General features: G+C 36.2%; 3 protein-coding genes and 1 long non-coding RNA gene across 4 annotated transcripts; 2 read left to right on the top strand and 2 right to left on the bottom strand.

The window, feature by feature from the left end:
- Positions 1-931: 931 nt before the first annotated feature.
- LOC126589985 (uncharacterized) lies at positions 932-1,620 on the bottom strand. The gene is made up of 2 exons (XM_050255454.1): positions 1,436-1,620; positions 932-1,314 (listed from the first exon to the last, which is right to left on the bottom strand). The coding sequence occupies exons 1-2, from the start codon at positions 1,528-1,530 to the stop codon at positions 1,107-1,109; spliced, it is 303 nt and encodes a 100-aa protein (XP_050111411.1). The 5' UTR covers positions 1,531-1,620; the 3' UTR covers positions 932-1,106.
- A 1,917-nt stretch (positions 1,621-3,537) lies between these two features.
- On the top strand, positions 3,538-8,992 carry LOC126589975 (gamma-glutamyl hydrolase 2-like). The gene is made up of 10 exons (XM_050255439.1): positions 3,538-4,254; positions 4,753-4,839; positions 5,464-5,553; positions 6,095-6,189; positions 6,802-6,862; positions 7,310-7,399; positions 7,512-7,574; positions 8,064-8,152; positions 8,584-8,676; positions 8,772-8,992. The coding sequence occupies exons 1-10, from the start codon at positions 3,814-3,816 to the stop codon at positions 8,824-8,826; spliced, it is 1,164 nt and encodes a 387-aa protein (XP_050111396.1). The 5' UTR covers positions 3,538-3,813; the 3' UTR covers positions 8,827-8,992.
- LOC126589987 (uncharacterized) lies at positions 8,852-9,940 on the bottom strand. The gene is made up of 2 exons (XR_007612011.1): positions 9,819-9,940; positions 8,852-9,489 (listed from the first exon to the last, which is right to left on the bottom strand). It is a non-coding gene; the product is annotated as an uncharacterized LOC126589987 (long non-coding RNA).
- A 3,061-nt stretch (positions 9,941-13,001) lies between these two features.
- On the top strand, positions 13,002-18,731 carry LOC126589961 (uncharacterized). The gene is made up of 8 exons (XM_050255417.1): positions 13,002-13,213; positions 13,640-13,695; positions 13,767-13,891; positions 14,407-14,566; positions 15,355-15,782; positions 15,966-16,466; positions 16,666-16,813; positions 17,436-18,731. The coding sequence occupies exons 1-8, from the start codon at positions 13,145-13,147 to the stop codon at positions 17,557-17,559; spliced, it is 1,611 nt and encodes a 536-aa protein (XP_050111374.1). The 5' UTR covers positions 13,002-13,144; the 3' UTR covers positions 17,560-18,731.
- The last annotated feature ends 1,272 nt before the right edge of the window (positions 18,732-20,003 follow it).

Here is a 20,003-nt window from a genome sequence, read left to right as displayed (position 1 = left end):
TCAATTTCTGAAATCGCATCTAAGGCTCTTTATTGAAAAAGTTATAAACATATTAGTACTCTCCCTTTCGGTTGGTTTGTTTTTCTTTGTTTTGTGGATATTTAACATCCAAAGGAATGCATGGTTCACGTGGGATGTTATGAAATTCATATATCTTCCTCCTTTCCAGAAGTAAAGAACATGTAAGCGTTTCTCATGATTCAAGTTGGATGGTTAAGATTTCTGCAGCAGTATAAACTAATTAATAAGCCAAAAGGAATTCAAGCTAGCACTAGTTAGTGGGAAGAATAAAACATAAAGGGGACTATATATATACATTAATACTGATTATGACATGCATGTTGCTCGTTGTTTATTTCTTATTCTCATTGCAAACTGGATGGAATAATATTATGTTAGACGCTCTTTACAGAGTATAGAATGAATAGCATCTTGTTTTGCCCTAAATTAATTGATGGTTATGAACTTATGAGCATTTATCTTCTACGCACTCAAGATATTTTATTTGAATTTTGTCTGCCTCAGTTAGAAACGTTTATGAACAAGGGTGCCATGTGTTAATGTGACTGTCAGGAGCCTTAAATTTTGTTTTTTAATTGATATATGTGAAGGAGAGAGAATTAAAACATAATGTTAAAATTAATTTTATAAAAACGTCATTTGTTAAAATCTAATTATTTTTCTTTTACTAAAACAATTTAATTTGTTATTTCGAAACCAAACGTGCAAATGTCTTTTTCCTTATTTTTCCATTATCTCCTTCTCTAGTCCCCTCAAATATTCCCTAACCATACATACTTTGGCCTCGTCAGTTGCCAAATTTGTTTGCGATTTGATGTTAACATGGTTTGACATGGTATAAGATCGTGTAATTAAATCATATTCTACCATATATGTTATAAGAAGAAGCAAAGTTTTTTCGGTTAACGAATTAAAATGATAATTATTTGTTCAAGAAGAAATTATGATCAAGTACATATATAATTAAGCTGCTAACGAATCACATTCAGCCATGGTTTGCTAGACAACGAGCCACCATATGACAACTACAGGGATTAATCGACGTAGCTGGATTAATTAACAAACTAATGGTCCTGCATTATTAATTAATCAGTGGCATCAGCAGTGTTGGTTGTATTGTTAACTTCATCAGCAACAACATTTCCTCCGTTTGTTTTCCCATCTTCTCCACTCAAACTGTTGCTGAGGCTGACCTGATCACTTCTCAAGCTCCTGTTACTTCTTCTGCTTACCCGGTTGATTTGCGGAGGTTTCCCTCTACTGATCTGTCGTCTAGACGCTGCAGCACATCTTCTGATCAACCAAAGAATTAATAAATAAACAATTAAAATTAACTTAATGCAACATTAATATGTACATAATTAAAGATTGAAAAATGAGAATGAGTATATATAGGAGAGGAAGTTTAGCTCACATTATCACACTCTTATTAATCAACAGGCTGTAGGGCTTGGAATCGATGGGCATTTGGAGCATGGTTTTTGGCAAGAAGCTATTAACTAGAGCCATGATATGACCAAAAAGAAGAAATTTGTGTATGTTTAACAGCTTAATCTGCTCAATAAACCAAAGCTTAATAGCCACTTATGAGTTGTGAGTAATTAGAATCCGTGGTTCAATTTATAAGCTAAATATTGAGTGTGTGTTAGCTGGTCAAACTTAGGCAGCTCATAAACCCTAAACATAAAAGTTATTTGGCCAATTTTATTAATAAACTGCTTTTCACGTGGTTTATATTTTATAATCGGCAGCTACGAAACAGATATATCTTACACTTTGCGAACTAGTTATTTTGTGTACATATTTTGACAAAAACGACACGCCTTGACTATACCCTCTAAAAAGCTTGTAATACTCTGAAATTCTGCATTTTTTTTTTGTCGGAGTGAACTTATAAAATTGCAGTATGGAAAATCTTGAATATATTTAATACACTGATGCAGTGACGTTACACTTTACATAAATTATACCTCGTGCTGTGATTAAAATGATGCGATTCCTGTTTTTTTAATATGCAAGGATTTTGTTGTTTATATTTGGCCGGTTGCCAAAAGACATACTACATTAGGTGTTCTCGTCAATAAAGAAAATAATGAATTTATAATTGCCTAATTGTTGTAAATAGTATTTTACTCTATTCTCCCTCGCAATAGTTAGTTTTACAATATTTATGTTATATTCTTTGAATTTATAATTGCGTATAGTTATATTATTTTCCATGTTTAAGTTCATTATATTAAACTAGCAATCTTATTAGGGGTTGGCGCGATTCAGATTGGAACGGTTTCACCTCAAAATTATAATAAAACCAATTAGAATGCAATTGGGATTCATATTGGTTTGATTTTGACAAAACTTATTTAAAAAAAATAAAAATCTAAAGTAATGTTGAACGGTTTGGTACGGGTGGAGATTAAATTATTAAACAAATTTATTTTTTTCTACTATTGACAAAACTTACATGAGCCTCATGCACATGTAGCACATAACAACTTCCTTTGTTTCCAAGTTTAAAGTTCAAATAGAGGTATGTGCTTGATGGATTTATTGTTGTAAATACTTGTATCTTAATTTGCTTACGCGGAAACTTTGAACAAAACCGAAACCGGACTGAGCATATGTAACATGTAGTTTTCAAGTTAGGAGGAAACAAATCGAACTGAATTGTTCACACTCCTAAACAAAAATAATGATTAGGGAATGATCTAGTGCACGCTCATATTTTGATAAAAAGTGATATGTTTTTAGAGAAAGATTAAGTATGCCGCGTTCATTGCAAACTTGAGTTTATTTTAACCATAGAAATCCTTTAATAAGAGGGATCTTTATTTTTCTAAAAAATTAGGAACACTCTCTTGAACGTTGAATTTGACTTTAATTAAATTGTGTGGCATGTGATTTAATCTCAACCACACAATTTCATTAAGGTCAATCCAATGGTCAAGAAGGTGTTCCCATTTTTTTACAAAAATGGAATCCCTCTTGTTAAAGGTGCCTGTTTAACCATATGTATTAACTAAAATGAAGGCATTATTCTTATGTACTCGAGTTGATATTCTCTATATAATTTATATTAATTTTAACTTTAAAATAAAATAAAGAAGTGATTTGCACACATTCTTTTTTATTTCTCACATATTTTTTTATTTGTGATCATCAAATTAAATAAATTAAACGAAATTAACAACTAAAAGATGTAACAAGTTTAAAACAAGTAAAAAAAGTTCTCAAAAAATATCGTAGTCCAATCACATAATTAATAAGGAGGCAGATTGTCTGTCATCCCTTCCCATCCTCTCTTATTTTATGTAGCCAAGTCAACATTTTATATATTTTTTTTTATAAAGATAATAAGATAAAAAATAATAATAATATAAAATATTAACGTAATTTAACTGTGATCGTACAAATAAAAAATAATGAAAATGACATCCAAGACGGCAGACAATCTGCCTCCAATTAATAAACCATGTTTTCAATCACATTGCAAATTTGTGGAATCTGTCTCCTATCTGACACATAATTAATAAATCTGACTATTTTCTGACTCAACGTTTTTGTTGGCTTCTTTCCACGTGACCATCACCTCTCAACACTCAATAGTCATATCACCACCGTGCTCCTCTTCCTCTTTTCCAAATTGCCCGCCGTACGAAAACACCGTGAGCTCAGCCGCACGCAACAAACAACACACGCATTTCAACAAACGCGTCCTAGGCACACCATTCCTCCCCTCCTCCTCTTCCTCCATGCCAAATCCAACTCGTCGGTCCCCATTTCCTCTTTCCCAACATGCCCTCCAACTTCCTCACTAATTCTACGTCCACCCCAACACCCGACCCCTCCGATTCCGCCTCCTCATCCTCCGACGCTCAGTCCGCCGCAGCGTCCCCAAAGACGACACCCGCAGAGATGTGGAGCTACCTCTGGATTCCTTTCCTAATTTCCCTGTCCAAGGAGCTGAGCTTGGCCAAAGCCCAGTCTACGATTGTCTTACCAAGTCAACTCGGAACATCCGACTCGTCCTCGACCAAATGTGCGGCGCCCGACCCCAAGCTCAATTACCGGCCCGTGATCGGCATCCTGAGCCACCCCGGAGACGGCGCCTCCGGCCGGCTCAGCAACGCCTCCACGGCGTCGTATATCGCAGCTTCATATGTCAAGTTCGTCGAATCGGCTGGGGCTCGTGTTATTCCTCTCATCTATAACGAGCCGCGTGATATTCTTTTCCAGGTGACCACGATAGAAGTTTAAATTTGAAAATTTGATTTTATCTGTTATGTTATTGGTCGAGAAGAAATTGAGCTTTATGGAGAAGTTGCTTCTGTGTTCTTACGTTAATACTGCTTTTCAAAGATGCACGTTATGCGTTCAGTTAAAACTGCTTTTTCGAGAAGTGCTTTTGTATAGGTTCTTTTGTTAGCTGGAGAAACCAGTTATAGAAACGACCCAGTATTTGTATTCGCCTTTCTAATCGAAAGCTTTCTGCTTTCGTTTGTCTTTTGGGCAAACAATCAAAAGTTGAAGTTGGTCTGTGATTACTCATTGTTTTTCCCCTCTTTCCCAGTAAAAGGCTGCGCATTTATAAAAATTTTGTTCGATATGTGTGTGTGTACGTACATTAGTATTGCAACCGTTTGTTTACCATGAGGCGTAAGCGCTATGAGGTAAACTATACTGTCCTCTCCCAGTGATTTTGTTATGTTGCTCACTATAAATGCTGCATTGCAGAAGCTCGATCTCGTTAATGGCGTGCTTTTCACCGGAGGATGGGCTAAACGTGGGTTGTACTATGATGTTGTTGAGAGAATATTTCAGGTAATTTAGTGCTTGATATTATAACCAGTGCATGATGTACACTAGCACTATAGTCCTGGCTTACCAGGCAGAACAATTATATCTATTCTTCCATATATTCTGGGGCCAGTTTTCTGCTAAACAAACAGAAGATTGTATAGGTATCATGAAAATTATTCCGACTGCAAAATGGATTTGATCTAAATTGTAGCTAGATCGGTTTTGTATGGGCGAGGCTTGGCAGCATAAGTATCATAATTCTTAATAGGATTTTAGAGGTTGAAATTGAAATCATACCAAGTCCAATATCATCTCATTCCCCATGATCATTAGCATGAAGGATCATCCTCCGTACTCCAGCAAGCACTAGGCAAAAGAAAATTTTGATAGATACTGGTTAAATAGAGTGGTCGACATAACAGCTACATAGGGTTTTTAGAGGTCAGAGTTCGAGTTTCTGCATTGCAACCATGTCACTGTGTCATGGCTGGCTAACATCAAATGCTTCAAGGCTCTCCTGCGTCATAAAGAATTCACATAAATTGTAATCTCTTAGGATAGTTTCAGTGCTTTTCTGACAAAATTCTTCAATATTACATTCCATGTTTATTACTTATTAGCTATGCTCGTATCTGTTTTCTACAGAAAATTATAGAGAAGAATGACGCTGGAGATCATTTCCCATTATACGCCATCTGCTTAGGTTTTGAACTTCTAACAATGATCATCAGCAAGGTAAACTATCCTTCTCAAAATTCACTGTTTTTCCTTAAGAATTCAGTCTTGTCATTCAAACTGCACATCTTTCACCTTTTTTAATGCATAAATGTGTAATTAGCCACTTTAAATCATCAAAGCAGTCAATTTTGTAAGTTCCAGTGGTGCTTTAAATTATCAATTGCTAAAAGAGATAAAACCAGGATGTCTGGTTATGCAATTCTAAACTATTTGGCCACGTGTCATGGTCCTTCTTTTGCGAATGGCCTTTCTTGGTTTCTTTAGTTGGCATTCAACTTGAGACTACTAGAAAAATACCATTTAATGAGCTTGCGGATAACTTTACAACACATTCAATATTGAAATTATGGAATAATAGTTCAGTTTCTTTTATTAGAATTGTCACAGTAGTCCTTTCAATCTGAATCACCTTAGTAATGTCAGTTAGTGATCCTCTGCTTTTAACTTGAATTTTTTATCCTTATTGATGCTTCATCAACTCCTCTTAATATATTTGTCTCGATTTTAAGATTTACACAACTCTCTTTCTTTCTTCTAGAACAAGAAAATTCTTGAGTCATTCAGTGCAGTAGATGTGGCGTCAACTTTACAATTTACCGAGAACACCATTATTGAAGGAACCGTATTTCAAAGGTATAAATCTTGGAATGAGGTTTTCCTGACTCAGTTTAGACGTCATTGTCCTATTGTTATGCCAAAGAATTTTATTTTGAATATTTTTTCCTCAAACATGTTTTGCATTTATGACTGATCTTAGATCCTTTGTCAAAATAAACTGTGAGGACACTGAGTATGTGAATTCATGGAACCCTATTGATATATGGCTATAACAGAAGTGTGTTAATTGTTTGTTCACCTCTAGAAGTTACCTTAAACTTATGGTGGGCCTTCTAATCTGTCTTCTTTAATTTTTTGTTTGATTCTTATATGAAAAGTTCAACCATCATTTGAGGTAGCTTCCCTGCAAAAGCATGCTTATCAAAGATTTTTGCCTTAAATGGGATTGAAACGCGAGAAATTTATGTACTTCACCCTAATCAATAGGATTAAGCAGAGTAGAGGTCAATAGAGCATGCTAGACATGTATTTGTATCCGTCATCTTTGTCTGATCTTTTTTTACCACTGTTCTAATAATTAAGCGGAGGATGGTTGTTGTTCTATGAGTTAGTATGAAAGTTTTTTCACGTTACTGTAAATCCAGGGTGATTTAATTTCTTCAGCCACTAATTTAAATTTTTTTGCAGATTTCCTCCAGACTTGCTTAGGAAGTTGAGTACAGATTGTCTTGTAATGCAAAACCATAAAGTGAGTTCTAATCTAAAGGCTCATCCATTGAAGTTAGACGTAGTTATCAAAGATAGCATTTATGCTTATAATCACGCATGTAATGATCCTGAATAATCAAATCCAAAACCATTTACTTGGTCAAATCTTATACTTGCTCGGTCTGTTTACTTTCCCAAGGCAACCCACTTCGAAACATATATCATGAGCTTTGGTTGAGAAAGTTTCAATAGTGTTTCATTACGATTCTGAGTTTGTCCAATCATTAACAAGATTGGTGAGACAAATGTCGGTTTTGAGAATATATCTTGTATTATGAGTTTCATTCTTTCTGTTTACTGTTTGATTTATGCTTCTTGTACTAATGCATTTTGGTTTTTCTGCTACTCTTATCCATATGGTTATTCTTATGCTTACCAAGCATGGTATTGGTTTCCTAACCAAGTTTTTAATGATTCAATGCAACAGTATGGTATTTCACCAGAGAGGCTTATCGAGAACGAGAATCTGTCAAGTTTTTTTAAGATCTTGACAACTTGTACTGATGAAGATAATAAGGTACCGAATGTAATTATCTTGTTTGGTTATGTACATTTCACTCTCTCGCAATCTCTCTGGATTTATTTTATTCCCCTTAAGATTCTAACTGTTGCAGTAACACTATTACCAGGTATATGTGTCCACAGCACACGCATACAACTATCCTGTGACCGCCTTCCAATGGCATCCAGAGGTATTACCATAATATTTTTTTCGTCATCTTTATTACTACTCTAAATTTAGCAATATAAGCAACAGCACAATAACAGCGTTTAAATATGGAATCATCTCGAGGCGCCTTTTATTTGAATAGGTGTCTGCAAGGATCTTTAGTAAGATGCATTCACAACCTTGAGATGGAGAAGCTATTATTGTAGAATTATCAAATTTTGCTTTTCTTACCATCTTTGCATGAAAGATTGCACAAAAACATTAACTATTTCCACTTGAGACATTTGCAATATTGCTATATTTGTAGTCTTTGAGACCAAAGCAGAAATTGATTGATTGGTGTGATCAACAATGCATAAAAGAAGATTTTCAATAATTATTGCTGTTTATGAAAATCAAAAGACTAAAGTTTGCATCTAAAATATTAAATACTTTTGAGGATATCTGGACTTAATAGATTATTCCAACGGATCTGTTTCAAGTTTTAGAAGACTAACTAATTGAGTTGCAGAAAAATGCTTTTGAATGGGGATTACCAATGATTCCGCACTCAGAGGATGCTATTCAAGTGACCCAGCACGTCGCAAACTTCTTGGTCAGGTTAGGGTTTATGCTTTTATCCTTCTGTATCTGTCTTTTAGTTCTAAGTGAACCGTTGCATTTCGGAACGTTGTCTGGAATGTCAAGTGGCACTCTATTCGGGAGGGCATGAGTAGAAAAAAAAAAAAAAAAAACTAATGAAAAGGGCTTGAAAACTTTGAGTTTTAATGATAAGGACAAAATAAAGGATAAAGTGAATAGTACCAGGATTGACTTTTTAGTGTAAAAATATGGTTTTTCGTTAAAGTGAACAGTACCGGGAGCTTTTCGTTAAAGTTCTCAAAAAAAAAAGGAAAATTTAAGGTTCAGAATCTTCGGATAACCACATTATTTGTTTATTATGCATCTAGAACTTTAAAACTCCCCCAAGTTTATTCAACTGGAATGGTATCGGACCCTAAACTTATGCCAATCGTGAATTTGTGATGCAGCGAGGCAAGGAAGTCATTAAACAGACCACCTGTTGGGCAGGTCCTTGACAATCTCATCTACAATTACAGTCCGACTTTCTGTGGGAAGGCTGGGTAAGCCAAAAAGTGCTCTTCAAACTGCACCTGTATTTTGGATCTGTGCATGAATTTATTAACTTGGTTGCCTATGCTTTGCTTTGTGACCGCAGGAAGGGATACGACGAAGTTTACATCTTTACACAACCTTCACTCGCTCATTTGTAAGTCAAACGTGTAATCGAACTTGTAATGGACAATGGAAATGGAAATATTTAAAGACTAAGAGAAGTGTAAACGTTGTAATTACAGGACATTAGCACTCCAAGGAGTCTAAAACCTATTTGTGATATTCGTGCCATCAGATTATTTATGAAATAATCACTACTCCGCAGTCCGGTGTACATAAGAAGTAGCAACTAGAATATCGCTTGCATCAAAAGAAAAGGGAAAGGAAAAACGAAGCAAATGCACTTGAAACAAACCATGAAGATTTTCCTTCCAACTATAATTAGTTTGAAAAACTCAAACCATGCAGTTCAATCCATAGTAGCCGGGATGTAGTGCAGTAGCAGACCTGCTCGAGTGCCCAAGGCGAGAGTGTAGAATTGATCGCCGCCATCACTGCTTGATCCTCCCTGAGCCATATTGCCTCGTCTGCAATCTAAAACATGTCGGACTGTAAGAGCGAGCCATTGACGTAACCCATGAGATCGTAAGCTCCGAGTATGGCGGTCATCTGATATTCCCAGACATCAAAGTTGGAATCTTCCTTCAACTTCATAGGCATAAGATTGTGTATATTTGAGAGCAGATCGTTGATTGGACGTGTCGGGGTGGAGCTTGATGAAGAACCCATGGTGGAATATATTTCGGTGTTGCACTGTAGAACTGGATCAAAAGAAGTAAGCTTCAGGCAAAGACACAGATTATGTTCAACCCAAACCAGCTAATCTTTTTCATACAATCTTACCCATCCAAATAGAACTTTAATGCTAAGTTAGCCATCCAAAATCGAGAGAGGATATGAACACAAAACCATAAAATTCAAGAAAACTAAAATTATCCACAAAAAATTACAATCTTTGTGCGAAAAATTCAAAATTTTCAGAGATTTTGAACCGTTGAACCCAAAACAACGAAATCGATCAAAAGCAAGTGATAATTTCACTATTCGCAAAACAAAATCGAAGAAATAGACAGTCGGATTCAAAATTTACCAGACGAGGAGCAGGAGGACGAGCGTAAAACAAACTCACCGTACTAGTCTTTTGTATCACTTTGAATAGGGATATAAAGTAATGTGAGTGATAAAGCAGTGTTATTGTATTTGATATAAAGTAATGTGAGTGATAAAGCACTTTAGTGAAAAAAAGTATTGACTAGCATTTATGATGGTGGAGGGCACAATGATGGTAGGAAGTGGTGGCAGTGACAATGGTATGCATGGCAGTTGTAATGGCAACGCTAGTGGTGAAGATGGTGACGGGGCTCATTGTTAAGGTGATATGGTGGCGGCGGGAGTGGTTGGGTGTGATGGCGGGTTACATAGAGGGCAATGGTGGTGGTAGTGGACCAGTGGTGGGGTGGAGATGGCGTCAATTGCAGTGGTTTTGAGGGAGTTGGTGGCAGCATTGGTGGTGGGGCTGGTAATGACAATGGTGGTGTAGGCTATTGAGGTGACCGCGGTGGTGACAAAGCCGGAGATTATGAGGGTATTAGTGGGACATTGGTGGCAGGAATAACGGTGGTTTTGAGTGTGTTAGTAGCAGCATTGATGGTGGGGCATGTAATGGTAATGGTGTGAGAGGTGGTGGTGACAATGAGCTAGTAATAATGTGGTTCAAATTCGCCTGTATCCATAATCGAACTTAAGACCTCTAAATTAGTATTTAACTTATCATCTAAAAGATTTGAACTTAAGACATTTTACTTACAAAGAAAGGATCACAACTGTAAAGTGGCAAGACTACTTTCTGAAGCACGGTGAGGTTTTGGATAACATGGTACTCTGTACTAGAGCTAGACATTGGAATGCCGAGATATGGAAAGAAGCTCAAAAGTTTCCGAGGGTTTTTCAGAATCGGATTATATTACATAACATTAGATTTGCAGCTCCTTTCACATGAATTAGGTTCATCTCTGATATGCAGTTGTGAGTTTACTAGCTATGACTAGTTTCATTATGTCGTTCGAGGCATGGTTGTGTGACTGAGCAAGATAGCTCTAGGTTGTTCTACCCTAATATATAGATCCATTGCCATACTAAGTTTTTAACTGAAACATTTTCTTTGCAAGGCAAGGGAATACCTGAAACTACCGCCTTGTTAGCCCATGTAGTGAGAGAATAGTGGCGGATCTAAGAAATATTATTGGAGGCTTCAATAAGAATAGTGTTTGTAGCGCACAAAATTTTTTGAATCGTATAATATGAAAATTGACATTTCATCAAGTCTTGGTAAGCTTGAGGTCATTTGTCAAGTTATATTGCATGTCTGTCGGCATATGCCAACAGCTTTCAAACGAGTATGTCGACTGATGTCAACAGCTTTTGATAAAGCATGTCGATCGAAAGATGCCTATAGCAAGCATACAAAGGCATGAGACTAGCAGCTACCTTGCCCAGTATCCTTTGAGGTAATATGTTGAACAGTGAGGACAACTTTCAAGGGCATCTTAGACCATCTCCAAAGGAGATGTCAAATTTTGACAACTTATGTGGTATTTTGACATCTTTTAAAATTTTGTTCTCCAACCGATACGTCAAATTAAATATTTTTTTTTATTTTATAAAATAAATTATTAGACTAATTAAAATTTAATAAAGGACATTTAAAGTGTAATCAGTAATCTGTTTACCTTCCTTGATTAAAAAGAAGAAAAAAGTAAGATAATTGCATAAGTCAACTCAACATTAATTATAATAAATGATTAAACTGATTAAAATTAATAAAATACATTTAATAATTAATAAAAAAATATTTGAAGTTGATGTTAAATTTGACAACAACCTCTTTTGTTGCCAATCCATGTCATCGCCACATTGGATTTGGCACTTCGGTTGGTGAATATTAATGTGGTCTTTTTTTACTGTTATAGCTGATGTGTACATTTTGACATCTCCTTTGGAGATGCTCTTAGATTTTCAAAGAATAGCATCCAGTTCTTCCGTAGAAATTTCTGAGTTTGAGAAGTCAGCTGACCCATATCCGCCTTTGTAAAGGGGGGGGGGTAATGAATTAGAATTTCATTATTCGATTCCTTGTGACAAAAACAAAAGAAGTGTTACTTGAACTTATATTCTAGTGGTTTTTTTTTTTTTTTAAGTTTGTTTTAAGGAGAATATTATAATTCAAGATATAATATGCATTCTCTAAACCTTTTTGGGGGACAAGGGATTCTTGCCCATAAATGTGAACTCAACGATTTACCATTAGAGCATTCTTACACAGCAATAACATGAGTTGTTCGGAGTTGTTCCTTGACCCCATTTATCATAGTAACTCTATACTCTTACAATGAGAAAGGATGATTTGAAATTAAGACCTATTCCGATATCAAGAAAATAAATTAGTCATCATTATATTAAAGGTGTAATTGCTACAGAAAAATAATAATATCTTTGACTACTTATTTGCATGAATTGAGCAAGAGGCTTAGGTGCTTAACTGACATTTAAATGCGTGCTAGAAGTCTTGCGTTCGGACCATCTTCCCTTCATATTTCTAAAATTAAAGACAAGAATGAGGTGGACTTGAGCTTACTTAAGTTGTTAGGGTAGTGTGCTTTACGCCAGTTATTTTCTTAGGGTTTCGCAGGAGAAGGAAGAGGGTTAATTTTCTAATGAACCGAAGGTCCCCCTTACTCCCTATTCCCTCTTAAATCTTTATAAAACTCGGCGAGAAAAGTTGGTTATGAACTATTGACTATAAACCATAGTAGTTATAGGTGCTTAAGTTTGGTATGAAGATAACTTAAGCCTGGAACTTATGTAATCCGACAGGAAACACGAAACCGATCACTATACTGGAAAGCGAGACATGACCATAACTTAAGATTCAAGTACCATTGAAAAAACTAAAAAAACCGAAAGAATGACTACCTGTAATAAAGCGTAGACTAATAGAGGCCGACCATGCTCTCTTGCACCCTAAGTTCAAGTCCATCCCTTTGTTTTTATGAATTTGATGTAATTTTTTTAAAAAATAAAAAAATAAAAAAAGGAAAGGGGGTGTATGGAAAACTTTGATGACACAAAAGAAGTGTAGATGAGATAAATGCTTATGGTATCACAAACCACCACAAAAAGCCTTCTTCCCAAATGATCACGTGACTATTTGCAGGGCACGTGCTGATGTGAATCCCTACATATATTTCACTTGTAAGTTGTAACCAATGAATAAAGGGCAAAACGCAGAGAATATGGCGGGAAAAGAAGCGAGGCTTGGGAGGGAAACTCATTGAAAGATCTAATCTTTCACTTTCACGCCTTTTACTGTTATTCTAAGAAAAAATCGGCGACCCAAAATTTACCCTTTTACAAAAAATGGCCCAAACCGAAACCCTAGGAATCATCCAAGACATCGAAACCCTTGTCTCCGATCAACTTCAAGTGGTACCAATCCCTCTCTCTCTCTCTCTCAATCTCTCGATTTTCGTTTTATTTTTTCGAATTTTACAGTTACTATATTATTTCTGTAATTTTGGCAAGACCCATCAAATTTTCAGTTTAATTTTTGTTATTTTTGTTCGATTTAGTGTTTTTGCTGCGTATTGCTCTGTGATTTTGGAGCTAGCTGTTACTAGGGTTTTGGTGAATTTCTAATTGTTTCAACAAATTAATTTTTAGGGATTTGTTAATGGGTTAGGTTCAAAAATGCAATAAGCTTGGGAACCACTTTCAATTTAGCGTGGATATCGAACTGTTACTTGTGTGTTTCGTGACAAAGAAAGTTCTCGATTGGAATTTGAGTTAAGATGCGTTTAACTTCGTATAAGATGGTCTAAATTTAGTTACTTTGGGTGCTGAATTATGTTATAGGTTTCCTACAAGTGGCTGAGTCGAAATTATTTGGTGTCTTCAAACGCTGCAAAGAGGTATAGGAACTGTCTCAAAGCTTGTGGGTTGCATTTCTTGTTTACAAGTGATTAAAAGTTGTTTTTTATAGGTTACTCCAGGAGTTTGTTGAAAAGCATGAAAATGGGTTCGAAGTGGTGTATGTTTTGGCTGGCTGGTTGAAGAGCGATCCTTCAAGCTACCATATAAGGCTTGTTTCTGGGCCTAAGCTTACAGGTGACATATAATTGTAGACTAGTATGTATGTTTACTTGTGCTGATATATTTTCAAGTAAAATCTAGTAGGGGAGCATCCAATTATATTCCTTTTAAAAAGAACACTATGATTTTAAATCAATGGCATTCTTCCTGGTTATATTAGATGCAATAGAACATGTTAAAAGAGTGAGAGCAGTAGTTTGGAGGGTTAGATTCCCAATAGGACATGCATACATACATAGAATTAGACATGTTGTACATACATGGACTTGAGTGATGGTTGACACAATTTGGAATGTAATAGATGCTATTATTTCTTTTGAGTTTAATCATCCTTTCATGAGCTATTTAACAATGGTTTCTGTATCTTACTTTAAAAAATTTTGTGTGCTAGTTGAAATCTAAGATAATTGTTCATGCTTTTTCTTGCTCCGTCTCATCATCTTTTTGTCAAACATTCAGATTTAGTCTCATCATTATACATCTGGTAAGTGGAAATATTATGGAACTCATGTCTGTCAAATTATATGCAGAAGCAAAAGAAGAATTTGATGGCAACTGCTCAGTTGAGGTTTATAGTGTGCAAGCTTGCATCCCAAAGGATCCAGCTGCACTGTGGAATGCTGAATTTTTGCAAGCAGAGGAGCTCTTTAAGCAGGCTCCTACGGTTGCGAATTGCTTGAGAGATAACAGGTATATTTATTTCTATCCTACTCCTATAAATAAAAGGTAGGCTTTTTAGCCAAAATGGTCCCTGAGATTTACATAACTCCTCACTTTGGTCCTTGAGATTTGAAATAGATAGAATTGGTCCCTAAATATCAAGAGTTTATGAAGTTTAGTGTGTCTATTGTATTGCAACTTTGCAAGTCTGGTAAATCTAACAGATGCTGATTTCTGCTCCGTAAGGATTACATAATAGTTGGCCTTGTATTCATTGGAATCTTTTCCATACAGCACAAAAAAAAAAAAAAAAAGTAAATGAAAGTGATTTGTCACTGTAACCACTTAAATTTATTTGGTTGATTTTTGGTTTATGAAGAATTTCTCCTGTTAATTATCGTAGGAGTACATTGGTAGTTAAACATTGACTTGTGAAGTGTGTATTTTAATTCTAATTTAAGTTATGTAACAGAAAGCACTTAATCAATTGATTTTTTCTTTTTTCTTTTTCTGGTGGGTGATTATGAAATTTGCATTCTTAGCTCATTAGATATTTCAAAATTCAGAAAATTTTATAAGATGGTATTTGGCTTTTATACTTTACAAATACCAAGAGTTAATTACTTAATGTTTTGGAGTTTCTGCTTTCGCGCTCATGCATGGTCAAATATATTCGTCCCAGTGGTCATTGTTCCGTTCATACGTATGATCTATTACTTTTTAGTTATATAAAAGCATTTCTACTTATACACCTGCTTATGTGATATTTTAGCTTCGTTCGCTTGATTTTCAATGCTCTTCTTTGTTGTCTTCTTCAGGTTTGGTGGGATTTCCAATTCCTTTGTTAAGCGTAATGTGGATGGAGTGCCATTAAGCACTGAATCTCCGCAACTTAAATCTAAAGCAGTAATAGGGCAATCAGAAATTAATTTACAGGCTACCAATGTGGTCAGAGATGTCCAGAATAAAGGACAGCAATCTAGCCCAAAAGTTGGTTTACAGGCTACCAATGTGGTAAAAGATGTCAAAACTGAAAGTAATGGAACAAGAGTTTTTGATCAGGCTAACAAACCTCCTGCAGCCAAAGAAAAAGTTCCTCCTGTGCCTATGAACAAAACGAAACTCCAGAATGAGAAAAGCTCTTCTGCTTCTGGAGGTTCATTGGCAAATTTCTGGGGCCGGGCATCTGTGAAGTCGAAGTCGGATGCTCCAGAGAAAAATAATACTTGCATTCCTGATCATACTGGTTGGTTTCCATTTATCGTTATCTTAAGCAGCTTATAAAAATTTAATTCTACCTTCTTGAAGTGATGGATAAGTTGGGAATTTATTCTCTGAGAAGCATTTTAAATGCAAATAGGTTCTTTGTTTTTGTGCTCAAGAATGTATCCGGCTCACATATCTCTATATATCCTTTTTCCCGTTTCAGGAGCTAGTGCAGAGCCTCAAACTTGTGCTCAAGAAGCAGTAGCGGGTGTCAGCAGTGACGATGATGGTCAACAAGTCAATTTTAAGAGATCATCCAATGGCGAAGGCACTAGGAAAAGGAGGGTTGTCTTTGATTTCTCAGATGATGAGGAAGATGCAGTTAATTTAGCATCACTGGAGAATCCAAAAGGGCAATCATGTCTAGATCTGCAAGAAAGCAGAAAAGTTATGGTTCCAGAGAGAACCAATTTGAATTTTGACGAGCAAGTAGAAGATAACCCCAAGGTTAAGGAAGAAATATCTGTTGATGGGGAATCTGATGAACCTTCCAGAGAAGATTCTTCAGTTGTCAGAAAAGTGATAGATGCTGGGATTATCCTTAGAGAGAAGCCTATTCCCGAACAAAATGTGAACAAAATGGATAAACCCACCAACGCTGCTTCAAGTTCACCTAAAAGAAGAAAAGTTATGAAGACGGTGATTGATGAACGAGGAAGAGAAGGTACGCCGTGTTTTAGTTTCTAAATCGTCCCATTAGCAAGATGTTGCTTGGCAAGTTGGCAGGGCCGCTCCTGTTTCTGCTTCTGCTTTAAAATTTAACACCTTCCCCTTATTCAACCAAATATAATTAAGTTGGACTTGTTAGTAATTTTATCTTTGACTATGTATATTAATTTGTTCTTTTAATCAAATTTTTGTAGTGACTGAAGTAATCTGGGAGGGTGAGGAGACAGAAGCAAAGAAAGCCGACAGTGGTGTAATCAAGAAAGCCGGCAGTGATATAATCAAGAAAGACGACAGTGATATAATCAAGAAATCTGATAATAAAGCTCCCAGTGCTGTTAACAGGTAAATTAATTTCTTTTTTTATTTGCTTTGGTGGTTTCTATCTGAGAGGATATCTAATTGGGTATTATAACCTACTTGATAAAGGATGCTTGTAACACAAGAAAAACAGTTCATCTTGTTTGATTTAAGGCTTTATTCTTTTTCACATCATGCAAATTCTTGATCAGTTGGATTACGAACATGCTGTATTGTTCACACCTCAGTAAATTCTGCCAATTCCAACTCTTTTTGTAGTTTGTGGGTTGAAACAAATGTTACAAATATCAATGGCTCGTGTTAGAAACAGGTGATTGTGTTTGAAGTTGCAAGTTTGCAACCAGGTAGCAGGCTTAAACTGCTAGAATATTGAATAATTCTGTTCCGGATGTCAAATATCAGGTAGACCATAAAAATACCAGAAAAACCTGTAGATCAGATGCTGTATATCTTAGTTTCTAATTTCAGTGCTTCACTTTTGTTCCCGTATACTTGTACAAGCATTTGAATCATTTATGTGGTTTATTTGATTGCCTAGCTTGGGCAGGAATACGGTATTTTGTGCCAATTTTTTTATCGATCTTTCTTGCTGATGTTTTAGCTTGTGCCTGATGACTGAACTCTAATTTTGGATGTGTGAATCCAGGCTTCCTGCAGCTAAGAAGTCAGTGGGAACTCCGACAAATGCAACTGGGAAAGCAGGAAACAAAAAAGGAGTAAACAAGGATCCTAAGCAAGGAAATATTCTTTCATTCTTCAAGAAGGCCTAGAGGCCTTTTTAAAAGCTCAAGTACCCTGCAGGAGTGTTTGATTATGTGGCCCCTTTGGGTAATATAGGTTTTTGAGTTGGCTAGATCTCACCTTTCTTTGCGGTCTGGGGGAGCTAACGGGATTGGGGTGGGGGTGCATTGCATTTTTAAAGCCGACGGAAGGGAGGGTGCTTGTTTTCCTTCACTGCTGCTAATTTTAGGCTCGGATGTGTATATTATCTTCTCTCAGACTTACACTTGATTCAGCATATTAAATGTACTGTCGCAATTTATTTTTGTAGTAGCAGAGTGCAGACGCTGGGCCATTTTGATCGGATAACCTGATTAAACTACTCTGAATTCGAATGTGCATGTCTTCATATCCTACCTTTGCATCACGTATTTAGGGACCGGACGAATTCTACGTTGTGGTCACTAGCCATTCAAGTCTACCATTTTGGTCGAATACGACCACCATTTGAAAGATTTCGAAAGTATCTGTTGCAGTAAAATCTGATCTTGCACACTATAAAGTTTCTTGGCCGCAAGATTTCCGGTTTAAAGATCCCAACCCTGTCTTCCTCGAGACTAATTACGTTACATGGTTAAAAAAAATTCACTTTTTTTTATCAGAGAGTAATATTTACAAAAGCATATGTGTGGCCTGAGTGCTGCAGTCTTCCCCTAAACCTCGTCAGTGGCGATTGTTTGAAACTTTACAACGAAAAGAACTTGTTGATATCCAAACTTTGTGGTTTCGCCGGTATGTTCTCTTGTGCTTGTAGTTCTTGTACTAGTAGCGATGATCAAATTTATTTTGTTTGTGTGACTGCACATTTTATTGATTCTGCCTGGAAGTTGCAGAAGAGAATTCTCGCTTTTGTATGCTCGAGTATGATCATAACGCTTATCGTACTGCTGCTAGGCAAGAAGAGTTTCCTGCTTTATGCGAATCTCGCGGTCTGAAATGTAATAAGTTCAAGCCTGATATGAAGACTCATTGGAGTTCTATTTTGCTCATGTTACAATCGTGTGTGAATTACATTGCTGCAATCACCGTTTATTATAACGGTAAGCATGATGCTGATCTTTTATGCGAAGCGGATTTGGAGCTTAGTTTTGTGTTCATGGAGTTTTTGAGTGTTTTTTTCTGAAGTTGCAATCTCATTGGGTTCAAAGGTTTATTCTCCCAATTCTTGTATGGCACTCTATCATTTGTTATGCATTAGCTTTACATTTTCCGAACACAAATCTCATTCGGGGTTCAAAGCGATTTATGACATTATGGAATCGAAATTCAGAAGCTATTACGAGTTCATGTTGCCTAGTTTCTGTTTAGCTAAAGCAAGGGTCCCCACGATGAAACTATGCAGTGTAGAACACATGGTGAATGACATTTCCGAATTTTTAAGCGGGCCATTGAAATTTGATGTAAAAGCACTTGACACTGTTGCATAACCAGGATTATGAATCCAAATTTGCCGAGGTTAAAGAGTTTTTAGAGGGGAGCGTAAGTTAAAGAGTTTTTAGTTTCAATGTTTACATTTTTCATCAAAATGTACACACAAGTAAAAATGGATTCGAATTGGGAGACTCGAAACTAAAAAGGAACTCAAGGCCTCAAGAAGGAGTTGAAGATAGGATCAGTGAATTGCCAGATGCAGTTCTTTGTCACATTCTTTCTTTCGTTCCAACGAAGTATGCCGCGAGGACCAGCATTCTGTCTACAAGATGGAAGGACAAATGGGTTTCTGTTCCTAATCTGGACTTCGAACATAAATCAAAGTCTTTTATTGCGGAAAAGAAATATAAGTGCGACTCTCTTGTTTTTTTTAAAGTTTGTTCATCGCGTACTCTCCCTTCTGATGATGTTAAAAAGTTTCGTCTTCATTGTTCATGCTGTAGTAAGAGTGGTCTCTTATTGATGGTTGGATTCGAACTGCCATCAAGCGTAATGTTGTTGAACTTGATCTTCGTGTTGATATAAGTCTTGATGATCATCGTTCCTTGTCAGAATAAGACGAGTAGCAGAAGCCCTTGATTGCAAGGGGCTTGTAGCTCGAGTGGACAGTAAATGCATCGGAACATTGCTGTCACACTTCAAGGTTGTCTCTAAGGGGATTGCAGGATAGCATGAGAAGAAAGTAAAGTGGCAATGTGTTTTATTCCCAAGGATGTGATTAGTTGGTACGCCTTACTGATGTATGTACATATACATTGTGGGCAATTGGTCAATATTTTTCAGTATTGCAAAATAGGTTATAAAAGATTATCAATATAGTAACGGCATAAACATTGAAAATATACGAGTGTTTGAGACTGCTTTTGGAATAGATAAACACGATTTTAATTTGTATGTGGATAACGTAAACGCTGGCAACTTAAAGCGATTTTTACATCATTTGTCAAATAAAATTCGAAGTGCTTTTGAATTATAAAAGTATTTTTCATACTTTTTGGAGAAG

Source organism: Malus sylvestris, chromosome 11, assembly GCF_916048215.2.
Source record: "Malus sylvestris chromosome 11, drMalSylv7.2, whole genome shotgun sequence".
NCBI classification, from domain to species: domain Eukaryota; kingdom Viridiplantae; phylum Streptophyta; class Magnoliopsida; order Rosales; family Rosaceae; genus Malus; species Malus sylvestris.
The sequence above is the reverse complement of the archived record's forward strand: the minus strand, read 5'-3'. Positions and strand labels throughout refer to the sequence as shown.